Consider the following 18,065-nt stretch of genomic DNA (forward strand, 5'->3'; position numbering starts at 1 on the left):
TGATTGCATACCTTGGTTGTCGATCTTCTGTACCTCACATGGCACCTCTCGTCCAGATGGACACACGAGTCTGGCCTCGATCTCTCTTGCATTGTACACATTGGGAAGAGTTACCACGAAAGACGCTGGCTCCTCCGGCGACAGACCTTAACATAAATACAACAACAGTTATTTACTTTTCGCTATACGTGAAGGGTCACAGAATTTTGCGAATCAAAAACAGGTGTAATAAAACGCACAATTCTTGGAATTATTGCTAGACTTGGTTGATTGAGTTATATACGTATGCTCAATCCATGAAAAAAGCTTGTTAAATCCATATTCCTAATTCAGTTAGTCCCCATCACAAATTAAACAAAAAGATGAAAAAATGGATAATGCGTTTTTCAGATAACTGTTCTCTCAACACAGTTATGCTGATATCTGATGAGAATATTGACAACTATAGGCCCGAATAAATGTTTTTGTCTTCTATAAAAAGTAGTTCTAAAATAGCTTCTTTTACTAAATTTTTATTTTTTCGTAATTGAGTCTGCCGAAAATTTTAACTAATGATGCCTTATCTCAACGTTTCCCCATAAAAATAAGACGGGAAGTAATTGCCCTAATAGACTCAATCTTCCTTGTTTTTGAAAATGAAACATTCCACAAAAACACAAAACGAACATCATAAAACAATTTAAGTTCAATTTTAAGGAAGTAGAACGAGCGAAAATTTACAGTAAGAAATCAATTAAAAAAAAACATTTGATCAATTTCTTAATAATTCGTCCATTTTCTTTTAAATATTCAGTGCATGGCAAAAATTCGATTCTGTTGGCTAATTATAGAGTTCTTGCAAGTTAAACAAACACTAAAAAGTGTAAAATATAATCAAGGTAAACAAAAAAAAGGAAAAGGCATCTTTGTTTTGAATACTGAGTTGATGTGAAGCTGATAAGCAAAAAATTTAACGTTATTTCATAAATTCGATATTTTATTTACATATTTAAAAAAATTATTGCTTCAAATAGACAACTGTTTCTTGTCTACATATGGCATTAAATAAAGACCGCACCCTGGAATGATCCATTGTGATCAGAACTCGACCGGAACAAACTTGTGAGAATCTTAAAAGTTTACCTTCCGTCTTGCAAGTTCTTCCTTCCTTAAAAGTTAAAACATATCCGGCAGATTGCCGGAAAATAGCCGCCGTTGATTCCCATAACTCTATTGGGATTGAAAGAAAAGAAAATATCAACAAAAATTGATTTTTGTATAAAAACATTTTTAAGTGCGATATATTTTGATGTCATTTCAAAACTGAACATACTCCTGTCTTTCAGTGAGAGTCTACAGGGTCTAGTATCAATACCAATAATCATTATAGATAGTATCTAAAACTTATGAGAGCAAAGTTCAAGTAACGGGCATCTAAAAATGGGCTTTTTGGGTTTATCCCGTTTCTATTTCTGACTTTGATTTTTTTATACTGACTCTCTTCATTTTGAATTGCTTTGAGGAGCAGCTGCTGTTTGAAAGGACTTTGAGCAGAAGAACAGAAGGGTGAAACTAGCCTAAAGAAGTCAAAAATATTTCACGCAAAATGTCGAAAAAGCGGCAAAATGGTTAAAGCGAAAAAAGTTCGACGAAGTAAAAAACCATAGCAGGACAAGTCCTGAAATACAATTCAAAGAATTGAATGAAAAACTTAGACGAACTCTACCTGAACAGCGGATCAATTGAACAATGCCAGCCAGAACACAAACAAAATCATCTCAAAAAATTGAGAAACTAAAAGAATCAAAACTAAACAAAAATATACTCATTGCTAAAACTCTTGAAGCTTTTAAGCCTGAGGCAAAATTTTTTCCCTTTCAAAATACCTATTTCAAAAATATGTTCAAAACCAACTTTTTTTCTAAAATCGGTCCAGTATTATATCTGCAAGACCTAAAAATAATCATTGGGCCTTGAAGATCGATTAACTCGAAAATAAACAAAAAATTTAGAAAAAAAAAGAAATCAATTGCAAATTATAAAAAAAAGTTGCTAAAAATTGTGATATAAACATCTTCAGAATCATTTATGTGTCTCTAGAGGCTATCCAGTAACCCAATTCCCAGCTTTAAAAAACCCATTGGCTTATATATTAATAGGCAAAAATTTTAGAAAAACTCAAAAAATAGAAATTCGTTCTATTAAAATGTTGAAAGCCATTCAATTGCCCTCAAGCAACTATTTAATAACATACTATCGAACCGTGGATGAGCTTATTTACCTGGCTGCTGAGGCAAGAAAAAATAAATGAAATACAAATGTGAATAATGACTCAAACAACTTGAATAATGACAATAAATGTCAAAAAATATGAAAAAAATTACCAATTTCGTAAAAAAAAGCAAAAATTTATGATGGCAAAAACATGAAAACCCTTCCATTACTACTGGAAGCTATGCAGTAATATATCATCAAACCCTAGAGGAGGTTTCTTGACACCTAGGGCTAATAAAACTCAAAAAATGGTGTAACGGCTGCTCTCCTATCAAAGTCAAGGAAAACTTTACACCGCCCAGTTCGTTTCAGCGGTTTCAAATCTGTCCGGATATTGTGTTTTTGCAGTTAACTTTTGTGAACTGTATTATCCGCTATACTGTAGAATGCCGTTGCATTACTTGTTGCTCTATTACAATTGATAACTAATCGCTCAGCTTTGCTGTATAACAGATAACTTTGCTTCAATTAAGCAAAAGTCCAAAATTCCAAATAAGCAAATTAGTTCAAATTAGAGGTTTTTCAGTGATATCTTCTTAACCACAAAAGCTAGTGAGATAAAATTTCACAGGGTTAAGAACGTTAGGTAGGCCTACTCTCTGATGTAAAAATAAACAACGCTGGGTAAACTGCGTTGGTGGGGCTACCTTTTATATTTTATACCCAATCTTAATACATGGGCAAAAATTTCAATGTTGAATAACTCGGTAAGTAATGATTCAAAATTGAGCAAACTTGGCAGTGCACAACACTGTCATACAAGTAATCAAACGAAAAAAGAATGAACGGAATCGGTAGAATTGTCTTTGAGAAATAACACAACAAGTTTCACCTCAGATTTGAATATACTGAGTTAATTTAATCATCAGCTTTTGTTTCTCAATTGGCCTCAATAACACCAATATCAAACTAGGCTAGGCTTCTTTAAAGCCAGTAAGAGCAACTGACTATGTGCTTTGCACAAACTTTCTCTTACTTAGGAACTTCGTTCCTCAGAAGGAAAGTTTTGAGAATATCAAAGTTAATTCTCTTTTCACAAGTCAAAGTAAAGTTAAAACTGTACAATCACTAATATGATCTACAAAAACAAGACACGATAACAAGTAGTTTACCGCTCAAGAAAGTATGCTTCAATACGCACTGTATGTCAGTTTTAATAAGACAAAATTCACAAGTTTCTTCTGATTTTTGGTAGTTTTTCAAGCTCCTTTTATGCTGCTAGTCACGTGGATTTACATGTCAAATTCAACTGTTGATTGGTTGTAGATAACGATGTCGACAGAATGTGAACACGTTTCCATAACGTCACTTTTTCAGTGTAAGTTTGATGTCATGGGAAATTCGTTAACCATGTAGAAGTTTTGTCGAATATTCTGTATCAATAACAGGTTGATTCGCAATCCAATCGCAAAGAATCTGATGCAATACTGTTAAGTCGTAGTATTGTTTTGCTGGTGGCTGAGGTAGTTCGAGTTTGAGTTATAGTTTGACTTCATGAATGACGATTGCGTTGCTAAATATAAATGTTGAACAAAATGAACAAATCCGTTTGGCTTCGATGGAATGTAGCATTAAATTTCGCTTGTCACACTATTCTAGCTTTAAGGCTTGAAATGACCTTGAAGCGCTATTCAATTTGATTTCTGAGTTGTTAAGCTCAGCCGCAATATCGCCGGCCCTGTTTTCCATCGCGAAAACATCTTTTCCAGGTAGTACTGGGGCGAGCTTCACTACTGGTCTCTTGTACACTCCGTCGTTCGTTCGAACTATCGCCGATCGAATCACACCGTCAGACCCATCGATGGTCTCCGTAACTCGACCTAAATTGTAATATCCACGCTTATCGCTGTCTTCGATCAACCAAACGAGGTCGTCTTCTTTAAGGGTTTCGTTCGCCGTAGATCGCCATTTTTGCCGATTATTCAGAGTTGGCAGATATTCTTTCCGAAATCGGTCCCATATGAGATTTGCATAGGCTTGAGTTTGTCGAAAGAGCTTTCGATGATCAACAAATTCTTCGGCGCATGGTAGGTAGGGTAGGCAAACGTTCTTGTTGCCAAGCAAGAAGTGATTGGGGGTCAATGCTTCCAAGTCATTAACATCTGAACTGACTAGAGTCAAAGGTCTCGCGTTCAACGTCTGCTCAACAATACACATCGTTGTTGAAAGAACGTCCTCGGTGACTGATCGGTTCCCCAACACTGCATACATTGCTTTCTTGCAACTTCTCACCAACCGCTCCCATACTCCTCCAAAGTGTGGTGCTGCGGGCGGATTGAACTTCCATCTGATTCCTCGTTGAACTAGATGTTCTTCGATCCCTTCTTTGTTCCATGCCGCAACGTACTTTGCAAACTCTCTTTCAGCTCCAACAAAGTTTGTCCCGTTGTCACTGATGATTGTACTCGGTTTGCCTCTTCGCGCAATAAATCTCATTATTGCATTGAGACAACTATCTGTGTCCAACTTGGGTACCACTTCTATATGCACCGCTCTCATAGTTAGACAAGTAAAGAGACAACACCATCGCTTTTCGTTTCTTCGCCCAATCTTCACAATGAAAGGGCCAAAGTAGTCAACTCCAACATTTGTAAAAGCTGTAGAAGCATCTAACCGTTCTTCGGGTAGACCTGCCATTACTGGTGCTATCGTTTGTGCTCTGCCTTTTCTGCAGGTAAAGCACTTGTTCTTGATTGATCTTAAGGCGTTCCGTATGCCTAGTATCCACATCTTTTGCTGAACAATGTTTCTTACATGCTCAGTGCCCTCGTGTTGATTGTCCTTGTGCTCGTTTCGCAAGAATAATTCAACCGCATGATGTTTCCAATGTAGCAGAATTGGATGCTTTGCATTGAAGTCCAACTGACTTTTTCCTATTCTGCCTTTGGCTCGAATAAGTCCCTCTTCATCCAGGAAGGGGGAGAATTGTAGAATTTTGCTGACTTTTGGAATTTCCTTTTCAGCTTTGAGATATTTCATCTCTTCACCAAACTGTTCTTGTTGTAGTAACTTGAAGATCGTTGCTTTTGCTTTTTCTTTTTCTTCAATGCTAACTATGAGTGTTGCTGGTTTGTGTTTGTTCAATGCTCGCTGTACGTATGCCACTGTATTTACTAGTCTGTTGAAGTTACTGAATCGTTCCCACTGGATAACAGCTTTCTTCTCTTCAGCCTGTATCATGAATACTGATGAGGGTATATTCTCTTCATCTGATGCAAAGATTAGGTTCACTTGCTCTGGCCATTCACTTTCTGGTCGTTTTAACCAGGCCGGCCCAGTGAGCCACTCACTCCTCTTGAGTTCTTCAATGTTGATTGCTCTCGTGCCAATGTCAGCTGGGTTGTTGATACCGCTGACATGTTTCCACTGTGAAACATCAGTTGTATCTAGTATCTCAGCCACTCGGTTGGCCACAAACACTTGTTGTTTGCGATGGGAACTGTGTATCCACTGCAGTACCGTAGTTGAGTCTGACCAAAAACTGCAACTATTTATCTTCATTACATGTTCCTTGACTATCTGTTCTTTCAACCTCACTGCCATGACTGCCGCTTGCAACTCCAATCGTGGTATTGAAAGATGCCTCATCGGTGCCACTCTGCATTTTCCAATGACAAATGCTAAGTCAGCTGAGTATTCTTTTGGTTGTGAACGTAGATAGGCCACTGCACACATCGTGTCTTCAGATGCGTCAGCAAACACATGAAGCTCAGTTCTATCCCTCTCTCTGTTGAAGTATCTTCTATCGATGCTTGTTTCAGCCACTATTGGAAGTTGTTCTTTCCATCTCAGGAATTCTTCTTCTTCACTAGGTTCCACTTCGTTGTCCCAATGTTGTCCATTCTTTGTCCAGATGCCTTTCAGAAGTCGTCTCATATGAACACTGAACGGAGCAAACAATCCGATCGGGTCGAATACTGAAGATACCAGTGACAGAATCTTCCTCTGGGTTATAGGTGCTTCAACTTCCTTGTTTGTACCTCTGCATACTTGAAGACTGTCATCAGTAACGGTCCACTGTAGTCCTAACACTGAAGATCCCTCCGTACTGGGTTCCACTTCGACTTGCTTTGTGTTGCTGATTGACTTCAAGTCTTCTGGGATTGCTTTGGTAACTGCATCGTTGTTGCTTATCCACTTCTTCAATTCGAATCCGTGTTGCGAGAGAAGAGGTTGTAGTTGGTTGAAGACTTCAATTGCTTCTTCCGGGGTTTCTACTGATTTGATGAAATCATCCATGTAGAAGTTGTTTTGTATTGCCTTGGTTGCTATTGGATACTCTTTTTCGTTGTCCAGTCCCACTCGCTTGAGAGCATAGTTCGCGCAAGTTGGAGAACTCTTAGCTCCAAACACGTGACGCTGATATTCGTATATCTGAACAGGTTCGTTAGTTCTCGGACGCCATAAAAACCTCAAGCAACTTCTATCCTGTTCGGGAACTTGCACTTGTAGAAACATCGATTCGATGTCAGCTGTCAGGGCTATTGGTCCTTCGCGGAATCTGAATATTGTTCCGATCAAGCCGTGTAGCAGATCAGGTCCTGCTAGTAGCTTATCATTGAGGCATACTTCTTTGTACTTTGAGGCAGCATTGCAAACACGTCTTACTTTGCCAGGCTTGTTCGGGTTTAGCACTGGATGGTGTGGCAAATACCATTCCTTCCCGAAGGTGCCTTTCACTTCGGACTCGTTCAACATCTTTACGAATCCCTTTTCTACATCTGTATCTATTGACTGTTGATACAAATTCTTCAGGTTTGGGTCCCTTTGGAATCTTCGCTCCAGTGAGTAAAGCTGACCCAAGGCTGAGCTGTAATTGTTCGGTAGGTTTGGCTCGGGTTCACTCCACAGCATTCCCACTTCATACCGCTCGCCTGTGAATTTTGTCGTACTCTCTAGCATCTTTTGTGCCTGCAGTTCCTTCTTTGACTGACTGACGACGTTGATTTTGGAAGCATAGGTTTCTATGTCCCACCAGGTTTGAATATTCTCTGCCACTTTCACATCTTCAGTGAAGGCGAAATGACAAACATTTTGTCTTCTTTTGCCCGTCATGGGTCCACTGACTACCCATCCTAGCTCTGTTAGAACGGCGAAAGGTTCACTTCGTGTTCCTATCTTATAGTCCAATGGGCGTTGTAGCTCATAAGCATCTTGACCAAGGATGATGCCAACTTCCATCAAGTTGAAGCTTTTGTTGGGTAGAACACTCAAGTGATTGAAGCTTTGCTTCAATTTGTTGTAGTTGTAGTTCGTGTTTCCCAAGGAGATTGACGGGTGTGCGAATGCTTCGATTGAATGCACCTTTGAATGTAGTCCCTTTATTTTGAGAGGAACCCTTTCTGTCTTCAGATCCTTCGTTCCGTGTATGCCAGCTATGTTGAGCGTCACACCGGTGCCTTGGGCCCGTAACTTCTCTTGCACACTTTGATCGATGAATGAAACCGTTGATCCACTATCAAGGAAAGCGTATGTGTTCAGCCTGTTGCCACCGCTCTGTATTGAGACAGGAACTATCTGAAGAAAGCTAGTAACTTCGTTACTCTGGTTGATTGTTGCTGCGCTTACGTTGACTGCATGATTGCCCTCATCCATTTGGTTTTCTGAGTGTAGCAATCGGTTGTGCTTCTTGATGCATCCATTGATGCCGCACGCATTGACTTTACAATCTTTGATTGCATGCCCTTTGCCTAGACATCCGTAACATAATCGTTGCTTCCTCACTGCTGCGTACCGATCATTCACACTCATGTTTCTGAATAGTGGACAGTTCCATATTTTATGAGTGCCATCAGCTAGTGGACAGTGATCACTTTGCGTTTGCTTCGTTTCTTTCACGTTGGAACTTGCACTGAAGTTCGACGTTTTCGAGAACCGTTTGTCTCTATTTGTGCTTCTTCGGTCTTCTTCTCTTCGCTCTCCCTTGAAAGCTGAAAACCCTTCGTGCACGAATGCTATCCTTGATAGCCATTTTTCAAACATAATCAGATCAGGCCAATCTTTATCTTTATCATCAACATAGAACCACCACTTCTCTTTGAGAACTTGGGGTAGTTTATCTACTGCCATATACAATGTCGAGCTTGATTGCAGATCACCAATCCGCTTGTACTCTTTGAGCACATTCACAAAGTTCGAAACAATAACTGAGAAACTGATCAGACCTGTTGAGTCGTGAGGTTTCACCTGACTTGCTTTGCGAAGACTCTCCAGTTGTGCATCAATGATCACATGAGGCCTTCCAAATTTCCTCTCCAGAATGCTCCATGCAGCACCATAGAACTGTCCAGAATAGCCCATTCCAGAGATTGCTGACCTTGCCTTGCCTGTCAGCAGAGTCTTCAGATGGCTCATCTTCTCTGAGTCTGGTATTGGTCGTTGATCCACTGTAGCAATGAACATACTAGACCACTCCGGCCATTCGAGAGGGTTCCCGTCGAAGTTGTTCAACTTCAGCTTCGGTAGGCTACTACTACCTGAATAGCCAGTGTTGTATCGTAATTGACCAGCTCTGGGGGAAACGTCTCGTTCTTCAACACTTGAGGATCGGTCTCTTGAACTGCGATATCGTGAGAAGTGACTTTGCCTGTTCACTTCAGGGGTTACTTCGAAGCGAGCTGTTGATCGATCTGGTGTTAGAAGGTTGTCGATTCTGCTGGCCCAGTCAGAGACATCTCTTTTCTTGGGGGTCCAGTTGAAAGGCGATTTGTCTCGAGCACCAGTTGATTGGGAACGAGCATCATCGTTCTCTAATGCTGTTCTCTTCACTTTGCGCTCTAGCTCACGCTCTTCCTCTAGCAGTTGATGCTTGGTTTCCAGTTCCTTCATTTGCATTTCCAGCTCTAGCTTCCTTCGCTCGAACCGTGCTTGTTCGAGTCGCATCTTGGTTTCGAACTCGATATCGAATTTCTTCATCCTTTCCTCTCGCCTTTGCTTTGCTGAAGATGTTTCCGAAACATACTCCGTTTCTTGGCCACTTGCTGTTGCCCCATTTTGCACTGTTTGAGCAACTGGGTTGTCCGTTTGGTAGTTGTTGTTGCTCTCGCTGTCGTTCACTGCTTGAGCTGTGTTGCTTTGCTCTGCATTCATTTCTGGTTGCGTGCCTTTGCTTATATATGAAAGCCAATGATAGTCCAAACTTGCTTTGCACTTCCTTGCTTCTTTCAGATGTTCTTCAACGAAATTTGCTTGGTAGGGCACAAGCTTGTTTCGACGCTGCAGTTGCTTGGGTATTTCTTCCTCTAGGAGATGGACAGTCTGTTGGTAGAGGACCTTTAGTTTGTTGGGTCGATCTGAATCTTCAATTATTTTGTAGCCAATCCCTGTTTTGGTGTTGACTTCTTCCCGTAAATCTTGGAGCTTCTTGTCGTACATTTGAGCTGTTGATTGAAGCTCCTCTCTGCTGTTTGGATTGCCTGATTGCCTTTTGCTTTGCTTGCTCCTTTTAAGCGAGGTTAGTTCTTCAACGTAATTTGTGAAGTGCACTCGGAACTTTCGCTCTGCCTCACTGGCGTTGCGCTGTTGATTTGTTTGATTCTCTTTTGGGGTTGCCTTCGGCAATCTTTTCATCAGGTTGGACAGCAGTTTGCCTTCCACTGTCCGGGTCGGCGGACCAAATGTAACGGCTGCTCTCCTATCAAAGTCAAGGAAAACTTTACACCGCCCAGTTCGTTTCAGCGGTTTCAAATCTGTCCGGATATTGTGTTTTTGCAGTTAACTTTTGTGAACTGTATTATCCGCTATACTGTAGAATGCCGTTGCATTACTTGTTGCTCTATTACGCTTGATAACTAATCGCTCAGCTTTGCTGTATAACAGATAACTTTGCTTCAATTAAGCAAAAGTCCAAAATTCCAAATAAGCAAATTAGTTCAAATTAGAGGTTTTTCAGTGATATCTTCTTAACCACAAAAGCTAGTGAGATAAAATTTCACAGGGTTAAGAACGTTAGGTAGGCCTACTCTCTGATGTAAAAATAAACAACGCTGGGTAAACTGCGTTGGTGGGGCTACCTTTTATATTTTATACCCAATCTTAATACATGGGCAAAAATTTCAATGTTGAATAACTCGGTAAGTAATGATTCAAAATTGAGCAAACTTGGCAGTGCACAACACTGTCATACAAGTAATCAAACGAAAAAAGAATGAACGGAATCGGTAGAATTGTCTTTGAGAAATAACACAACAAGTTTCACCTCAGATTTGAATATACTGAGTTAATTTAATCATCAGCTTTTGTTTCTCAATTGGCCTCAATAACACCAATATCAAACTAGGCTAGGCTTCTTTAAAGCCAGTAAGAGCAACCGACTATGTGCTTTGCACAAACTTTCTCTTACTTAGGAACTTCGTTCCTCAGAAGGAAAGTTTTGAGAATATCAAAGTTAATTCTCTTTTCACAAGTCAAAGTAAAGTTAAAACTGTACAATCACTAATATGATCTACAGAAACAAGACACGATAACAAGTAATTTACCGCTCAAGAAAGTATGCTTCAATACGCACTGTATGTCAGTTTTAATAAGACAAAATTCACAAGTTTCTTCTGATTTTTGGTAGTTTTTCAAGCTCCTTTTATGCTGCTAGTCACGTGGATTTACATGTCAAATTCAACTGTTGATTGGTTGTAGATAACGATGTCGACAGAATGTGAACACTTTTCCATAACGTCACTTTTTCAGTGTAAGTTTGATGTCATGGGAAATTCGTTAACCATGTAGAAGTTTTGTCGAATATTCTGTATCAATAACAGGTTGATTCGCAATCCAATCGCAAAGAATCTGATGCAATACTGTTAAGTCGTAGTATTGTTTTGCTGGTGGCTGAGGTAGTTCGAGTTTGAGTTATAGTTTGACTTCATGAATGACGATTGCGTTGCTAAATATAAATGTTGAACAAAATGAACAAATCCGTTTGGCTTCGATGGAATGTAGCATTAAATTTCGCTTGTCACACTATTCTAGCTTTAAGGCTTGAAATGACCTTGAAGCGCTATTCAATTTGATTTCTGAGTTGTTAAGCTCAGCCGCAATAAATGGCAAAAATTTTCAAAAAAACCTAAAAAAAAATTGCAAAAATTAGTATCATTTTGCGTGTTTGTGTTTTAGTACCAAAACATATAGCTCATAAAATGGTCATAACAAGCAATTTTGTCTCGCAAAAGGCCTTCATCAACTTTTAAAAACTTCAACCAGAGACTAATCAAAACAAAAAATCCCAAAGAACATGAAAAATTGCACCATTTTGAGCCCAAAAACTCCTAAAAATGACCTTTTAACATTAAATTAAGGCCATCCCAGCAGCTGCACCACTATAGGCACTCGAAGGACTACTAAAGCCCACTTTGGGCCTCTAATTAAACCTAATGCCCGCTGGGCTTTACCTGTTTATCCCGTTTTGATCAAAGTCATTGAAAAATGTGTGAACACATCTTAAAAAAAAAACACAGCGCACCAATACAATTCAAATTCTTTGAAATGTAAAAAAATAGGAGCACTATAATAGCCGGCTGGGAAGATGAGGGCGGCTATTAACAATCAACTTGCAAGTTCGAAACAACCCCTCTCAACCCGGAAAGATACTGTAGATTAGCACCCTAAATTATATTTCTGCGAAGATTGATTTTCTGCTCAATAAAATTTCGAGCTTGCAAGATTCTTGTAAGCTTTAAATTCGCGCATCACTAGAGTATATTGTGCCTCTGCTACAAACAAAGTGACCGCCGACACTCTTTTTATAGAAAATAGGAATGTTATTTTTTAAGTAACACGCCCCAGGCAATCAATCATCAAAAGTTTCCAGAATAAAACCAAATCCATAGAGGACAAATGAGGGCTAAAAGAAAAGATAGCAACAACAAACCAGCGTCTGGTTGTGGGAATACAGGAGCAGCCCCTGGCACCACTTGGACACGGAAGGGACTGTTAGGGATGTGTAGGTCATTGAACTTGACATTCACCTGGTACTCCCCTGAAACAACCCACAACCCAATCACAACACAGTCGGATCACAACCCGCTCACCATTTTTTCTAATATGTTGGTTCCGGCAATGACAATTTACCAGTGTAATTGCTGCGACATTACGCATTTTTTTGTTACATGGCAACTTTTTGTTCAAATTTAGAACTTATCATTGGAATTGAAGCCATTACAAAACTTTAGTTTACTGGACAATTGGAGCCGTATTTTCTCATCGCCAACATTTTTATGAACCAACATAATAATGGCATGAAATGTAATCGATAGAAGTTGATTCTTTCACAATTAACATCAATTGGATCTTTCCTTTTGTCCTGGGGGCACAATCGGAAAAGATCCAATCATTCACTGCAAAATACCAAGAACCTTCACCCAATTCTGCAAAGAAACCTATGATTAATCTATTTGACTACCAATCGTTGCCCGTACCATCAGGATCATCAAATAACTAACCGCTGATAACTTTTAGGGAATCTGACCAATAGCGAGACGCATTTAATTCCGTCAGAGAACGACTAATCAAACGTCTTTTTCTGAGATAACACTTTGTCGACCGTTCCTCATTCTTCATAAACAGAGCAGGATTAGACATCCACACTCTGCCCAGATTACGGTCACAGCATTGGAAAGTGGGAATTTTCCGGCTGTGTGACCGTTTAATAATTCGGTCGTACATTGGTGTTAGGGATGGTTTGCATTCTACATAATACGGAGATCCCGATATAGGGATGTCTCTCTTGAATACGTAGATGATGTATAATCCTGATGATTTCAAAAATTGACTGTATTAGTAGACTTCTGACCTTAACTGATTTAACTATTGATAAATTGTGCAACAAAAGGGGGTAGAACATATATTGAGTATGTTGTTCTAAAACGATTTTTGTTTTAAGAAATAGTATTAGCAAAAGTGGAAAACTTTTTTCGCTCCATATTTTTTTGTCGGAGTGAAAATTAAAATGCTATAATAAACATTGGTCAGTGCGTTCCTGATTTTTGGATGAAATAGGCCCATCCTCAAAATTTAACATTGATATTATTAATGATCTAAGATTAATTAATATGCGCAAATGTTATCCAATATGCCTAACGTTTCAGTTTATCTTATAAAGTCATCTAGTTAATTTTGGCTTTTCAAACAAGCAATTCGCACAAAATATTGCAGCTAAAATAATTCAAATCTAGTGAAAATTCATATTAACGCATATGATAGTGTTTCCTTTTTAGCAATCAGACACTTTCCTAAAATCACTGGAACTCAAAAATTATGAATCTAACTCTGTCAGTTTATCTGCTTTTGAAATTCTGATGACTTGCACATTTTTGAAACTGGTAACCGCGGAAATTTATTGACAGGGCCCATTTGTTGATATTACCTGGTAGCGTGGGGTAGTAAAGGATATTGCAGCTTCCGTCCTTGTTATCCTCTAACTCAATATCTGTCTTAGCTGGACCCTCGACGGCCACAGAGAGAGATCCGGCACCCGCCTCTCTTGTCAGGATCATAAACTCAGCTGGCTGATTGGCCTCTGCGAACTGGAGACCAGGTCCGTACGCTTTCACAGCACCTGGGCCTTGATCCTAAACCATGGAGAGTACTGTTAAAATGGCTATCTATTCAATCAATCAACCAATATGGTACAACTCGTTTCTGAAAGTCGCCTAGATCGTCGGGAATTATTTGATACAATTGACACGTTTCAAAACAACTGAATTTACAGTTCTGCCTTCTCTTCTAGTGAAAAAACAGTCGTTTAAAGACACGCAATATTTTCAGTTGCCAACAAATTCTTTTTTTCGTGCATTGATTCGGTAAATTCGATTTTTTGTTGCAGTTCCAAAAACCCGTGAATTTTGAACTTGTTATACCTCCATGGGTCCGACAGTGAACTGGAAGGGACTTCCTTGTATCTCCCTGTCCCTGTGGAATACGTGTACCTGGTGGATGCCATACTCCTCTGGCACGAAGGAGACGTGGAACTTGTTCCTACCGTCGGAGCCCAGAGTCGCTGGCTGCTGCTTCCCAGAAGGACTAATCACCTTTAAAACAACACACCGAATAGAAAAATCGGAGTAACAACAAGAACGTGAACATAAGCACTAAAGTAGCGAACGCGCCAAATCCGTTAAAGCTCCAAAAAGCCGTTTAAAAACATCTAAATCTATGTAGATTTCCATTACTGCGCGAGCTCTGGACAATACAACATAGTTGGATTAGTTGGATTTTATCAAAACAATCGGCAATGAATACTTTTTCTTTTAAGACATGGCGTCGATTTTGCAGCTTTTGAAATATTTAAGCAATACCTATAGATATACAAAATTCGGAATAGTCGACCATCAAGCATCAACACCACCTACCTGTGCTCGCATGTCATTGGGGTCTGCCCCAGGCAGTGTAAGAGATAGCTCGCAGCTGTTGCCCACATCTGCCAACTGGTTGTCACTCTTCCTAGTCTTGGAGGTCTTCTCCGTGTATCTAAATTCGAACCAAAGATCATTCACAAAGCCAAACAATGTTGATGACGATTCCACGCATAACAGCTTTCAGCATACAACAAAAAATATCCGAAGTCAGTTAGTTTTAAGAACTCAACAAGAAATGTGAATCAAAACTATTATCAGGAAATTGTTAGAAGCTTTCTATTGAAGGCAATATGTATGGAGACATTAGACTTTCTCTTTTCAAGGAAAATCAATTTCTCACCGCAGATCAGATCCGACTCCAGTGACGAGGACACTGAAGGGACTTCCAGGCACGTGTCTGTCGCCGTACTTGATGTTGAGAGTGTAGTCCCCTGGCTCAGTGGGCATGTAGGTGACCTCGCAGTAGCCATTCTCAGTGTCAGTGCAGTCTAGGTTCGCTTGCGATGGACCCTCCATCGACAGAGACAGGTTGGAGTATCCTATACAAACACGACACCGCTGATTAATTTCACAGCTGGAAGTTCATTCTGATTTAGTCTAAAATTTTTGTAGCGAATGGACACATTGAATAAAATTCCTTTAAGTAAAATGAAGCACCAAGATCGTTTAATAATTTTTAAAAATTAAAAAATTAAAATCTGTGGAACTTTCTTGATTTTTCTACATGTCAATGTTCGCAACCGCATCAGTAAAAAATCCACATAATAATGACATGCTGCCAAAGAAAAGATCTAGAAATAATTTGACTTGCCTGCATCAGACATGTCAATGTTGAACCTTGCAATCTGATTGGCCACTGCTCTCGAGGTACCTGGACCCCACACTCTGACCCTAGAGGCATCTCCGATCTCAGCGGGGGAGACGTTGATGCGGAAGGGGCTGTTGGGGATGTGGGATCCATGTTTGAACACATTCACCAAGTGCTCGCCCACCTCCTTCGGGGTAAAGGACACTCCTGTGAATTAAGTAGCGGGTTGAAAAAATAGGATAACTCAGTTCAGTATCATATAAGCCCAACTATTCTTCACGCGCGTTATTTCTTATATAGAGCAGGTTGTTCTGTTTTACAATATATGTATATATTTGTGCCCAAAAAGTCAAAGAAAAAGACGAATAACTGCTTGCAAGCATGCGTTGTTAATTCAAATGTGGTGTCTCGAATGAAATCAAGGCAAAACGTATTGAAAACAGTTCAGCATAAAAATAACCCAAATTTGTTACAAAAACAATCGAACTCTTAATATTCAGGATAAAAAAGTTCAATTAAAAGTTCACATTCTTGAAAAGACCATGATACTTTGGGTCGTTTCAATAAAAAAACCAAGCCCAAGCTTAGTGGGAACAGGGTAAATCCCTCCACCGCCATAACCCTAAATAAACCAAACTGTTGAGCTGGAAAATTTTGTGGGGAAAAATTTTTAATGGGAAAGATCCATTATTTTTACAGTTGTCAAATTTGATTAGAAGACCACAATGAGCTTGATTTTGATTAGTGAGCAAATTGAAACCAACCGATGCTTCCGTTGGTCATTCGCATGAGCTTGCATGGCTCCTCGTTTCCACTGGGCGGTCTGATGGTGGAAGTCAGCACTGAGATGTCTGGCTCAGAGATCTTCAAGGTCACCTTGCTCTCAGATCCCATTGGGATAAAGGCCTGTTTTGAGGGCGCATAGGGATCCACAACCTACAATTGAAACTATAATGTGTGAAATTTTAATCGTTGATACTTGAAATCTACGTCAAAGACCACATGTTTAGCCCAGTTTTTAACGAAAAGGATATTTTAGCTCATTAACAGAAATTCGTTTTCTACAACACGTCGAAGATGAAGAAGCAAGCAGGTAAAACTAATTACTGGTATTTGCCAACCTGGTGATTTCAGGGACCAAATGTCAGAACTTTGATACCCAGTTCGAGGTTCCTCAACCATTCACCGCACAAATATGTAAGAATGGCGTTTAATTCGACATATTCAATGCTAAATTTAATTTAACAACAATAGAATTAGTGTCAAGTCATTAAAAATCAAAACATTCAAACCCAAAGCTAAGATTATAGTAATTAAAACTGTCAAATTAAACAAGAAGGCTAGTTTATGTGCTTTTGCACATTATTTTCCGTCCCACTCATACTTTTTCTTGACCTAATTATCTACCAAATGAAGCAGAGAAGGCAAACTTTCAATATAAAGCAGAGTACTGAATTCTGAATGACTTTTGATAATTTCCCAAATCTAGACCGAAGTGTATGCAAATGAGCTGATTTATTTCATCAAAACGAACAACCTTATACATTTTCTGGAGCAGAAAAAAACAATAAGCAAACGCCTAATTTTACCAAACAACAAAAATGAGATTCTGATACCGAAGACTTCAAGTTCAAATGAAATTTCAAGCCCTTATGTCTTTTGAAGAACGTTGGTTTATATGTATCTAGCTTCAGCGGGCTCTATTTAGTTTCAATTAAACGTTGCATTCTCCTTTTAGATTTCAGAGGCAGGTGCAGAGCAGAAATCATTTACTAAGTGAGTCAAGTGAAGATTGCTCAAAAGAATTTATGACACAAATGACGTAGAAACCCATAAAAAAATGCAAAGACGATTGACCTCACGCGGAGAAAATTATCAGCTAAGTGGTAGAATTTGCCTAAAAACGGCGCTTTTTCAATGCCTGGTATTGAGAAAATCGTAACATGAATCGAGGAAGACGCCAAACTAAAAAACGAGAAGGCAGCCGAGGTTATGAATTTATGAGTAAAATTATTAGAATAACAACATTTTTGACAGTGAGTAGTGATCAGAGAAAATGTTTAGAGCTTGCCAAAAACGCTTGCCAAAACGTGATGAAATTATAAAGCTAACAACCTTATTGATAATTGATAGATAAAAACTAAAATTATTAAAAATCCTTTTTGCTTAGCGACACTGGAGAAGAACCTGTTAGTTATGACACTAAGTTACAAATCGACAACACAAAAAGGGAGAATTCGCAAGAATTTTCGAAAAGACATGTAATAAAATAATCTTAAAAACACTGAAAAATCAACTGAAAACACAAATTAGTTTAGACCTCTCGTCAATAAAAAGACGATTGAACTTGCAATTAATGGCACTAAGAGACAAGACAACACAAAACTATCCACCAAGAACCTTAATAACTTTGCTTAGTGTTCAATAGAAAGCCAGTCGCACCTGCCATTATTCAAAACAGAAAAAAAAACAAAACACTCAAAAAATTCAAAAAAAAATCATAAAACGCCTGAAGATAGCGTCATAAAAATAGCGTCACAAAACAATACATAGTAGAAAAAACGTAGTATATCCGATTTCATAGCATCTGTCTGAGTCAAGACTAGCTTCGAGTCTTACTCTAAGTCTAGTAGGAAAATCTTTAACAACGAGGATCG

At 39.1% G+C, this 18,065-nt stretch overlaps 2 protein-coding genes across 6 annotated transcripts in view; both read right to left on the reverse strand.

The window, feature by feature from the left end:
- Positions 1 to 18,065, reverse strand: part of LOC142342786 (eukaryotic translation elongation factor 2-like) — a 425,342-nt gene that overhangs the window by 301,717 nt on the left and 105,560 nt on the right. The gene's annotated exons all lie outside the window — the stretch shown is intronic.
- LOC142342784 (filamin-A-like) overlaps positions 1 to 18,065 on the reverse strand; it is a 90,289-nt gene that overhangs the window by 8,135 nt on the left and 64,089 nt on the right. For all 5 annotated transcript variants that reach the window (XM_075394351.1, XM_075394352.1, XM_075394350.1 and 2 more), the window contains 8 exons: positions 16,173 to 16,344; positions 15,412 to 15,615; positions 14,941 to 15,139; positions 14,595 to 14,712; positions 14,103 to 14,273; positions 13,610 to 13,814; positions 12,116 to 12,223; positions 12 to 146 (listed from right to left, as the gene is read on the reverse strand). In XM_075394351.1, coding sequence (XP_075250466.1) covers positions 12 to 146; positions 12,116 to 12,223; positions 13,610 to 13,814; positions 14,103 to 14,273; positions 14,595 to 14,712; positions 14,941 to 15,139; positions 15,412 to 15,615; positions 16,173 to 16,344 — 1,312 coding nt within the window. The remainder of the gene's footprint in view (positions 1 to 11; positions 147 to 12,115; positions 12,224 to 13,609; positions 13,815 to 14,102; positions 14,274 to 14,594; positions 14,713 to 14,940; positions 15,140 to 15,411; positions 15,616 to 16,172; positions 16,345 to 18,065) is intronic.

Source organism: Convolutriloba macropyga, chromosome 7, assembly GCF_964194025.1.
Source record: "Convolutriloba macropyga chromosome 7, txConMacr16.3, whole genome shotgun sequence".
Classification (NCBI taxonomy): Eukaryota; Metazoa; Xenacoelomorpha; order Acoela; family Convolutidae; genus Convolutriloba; species Convolutriloba macropyga.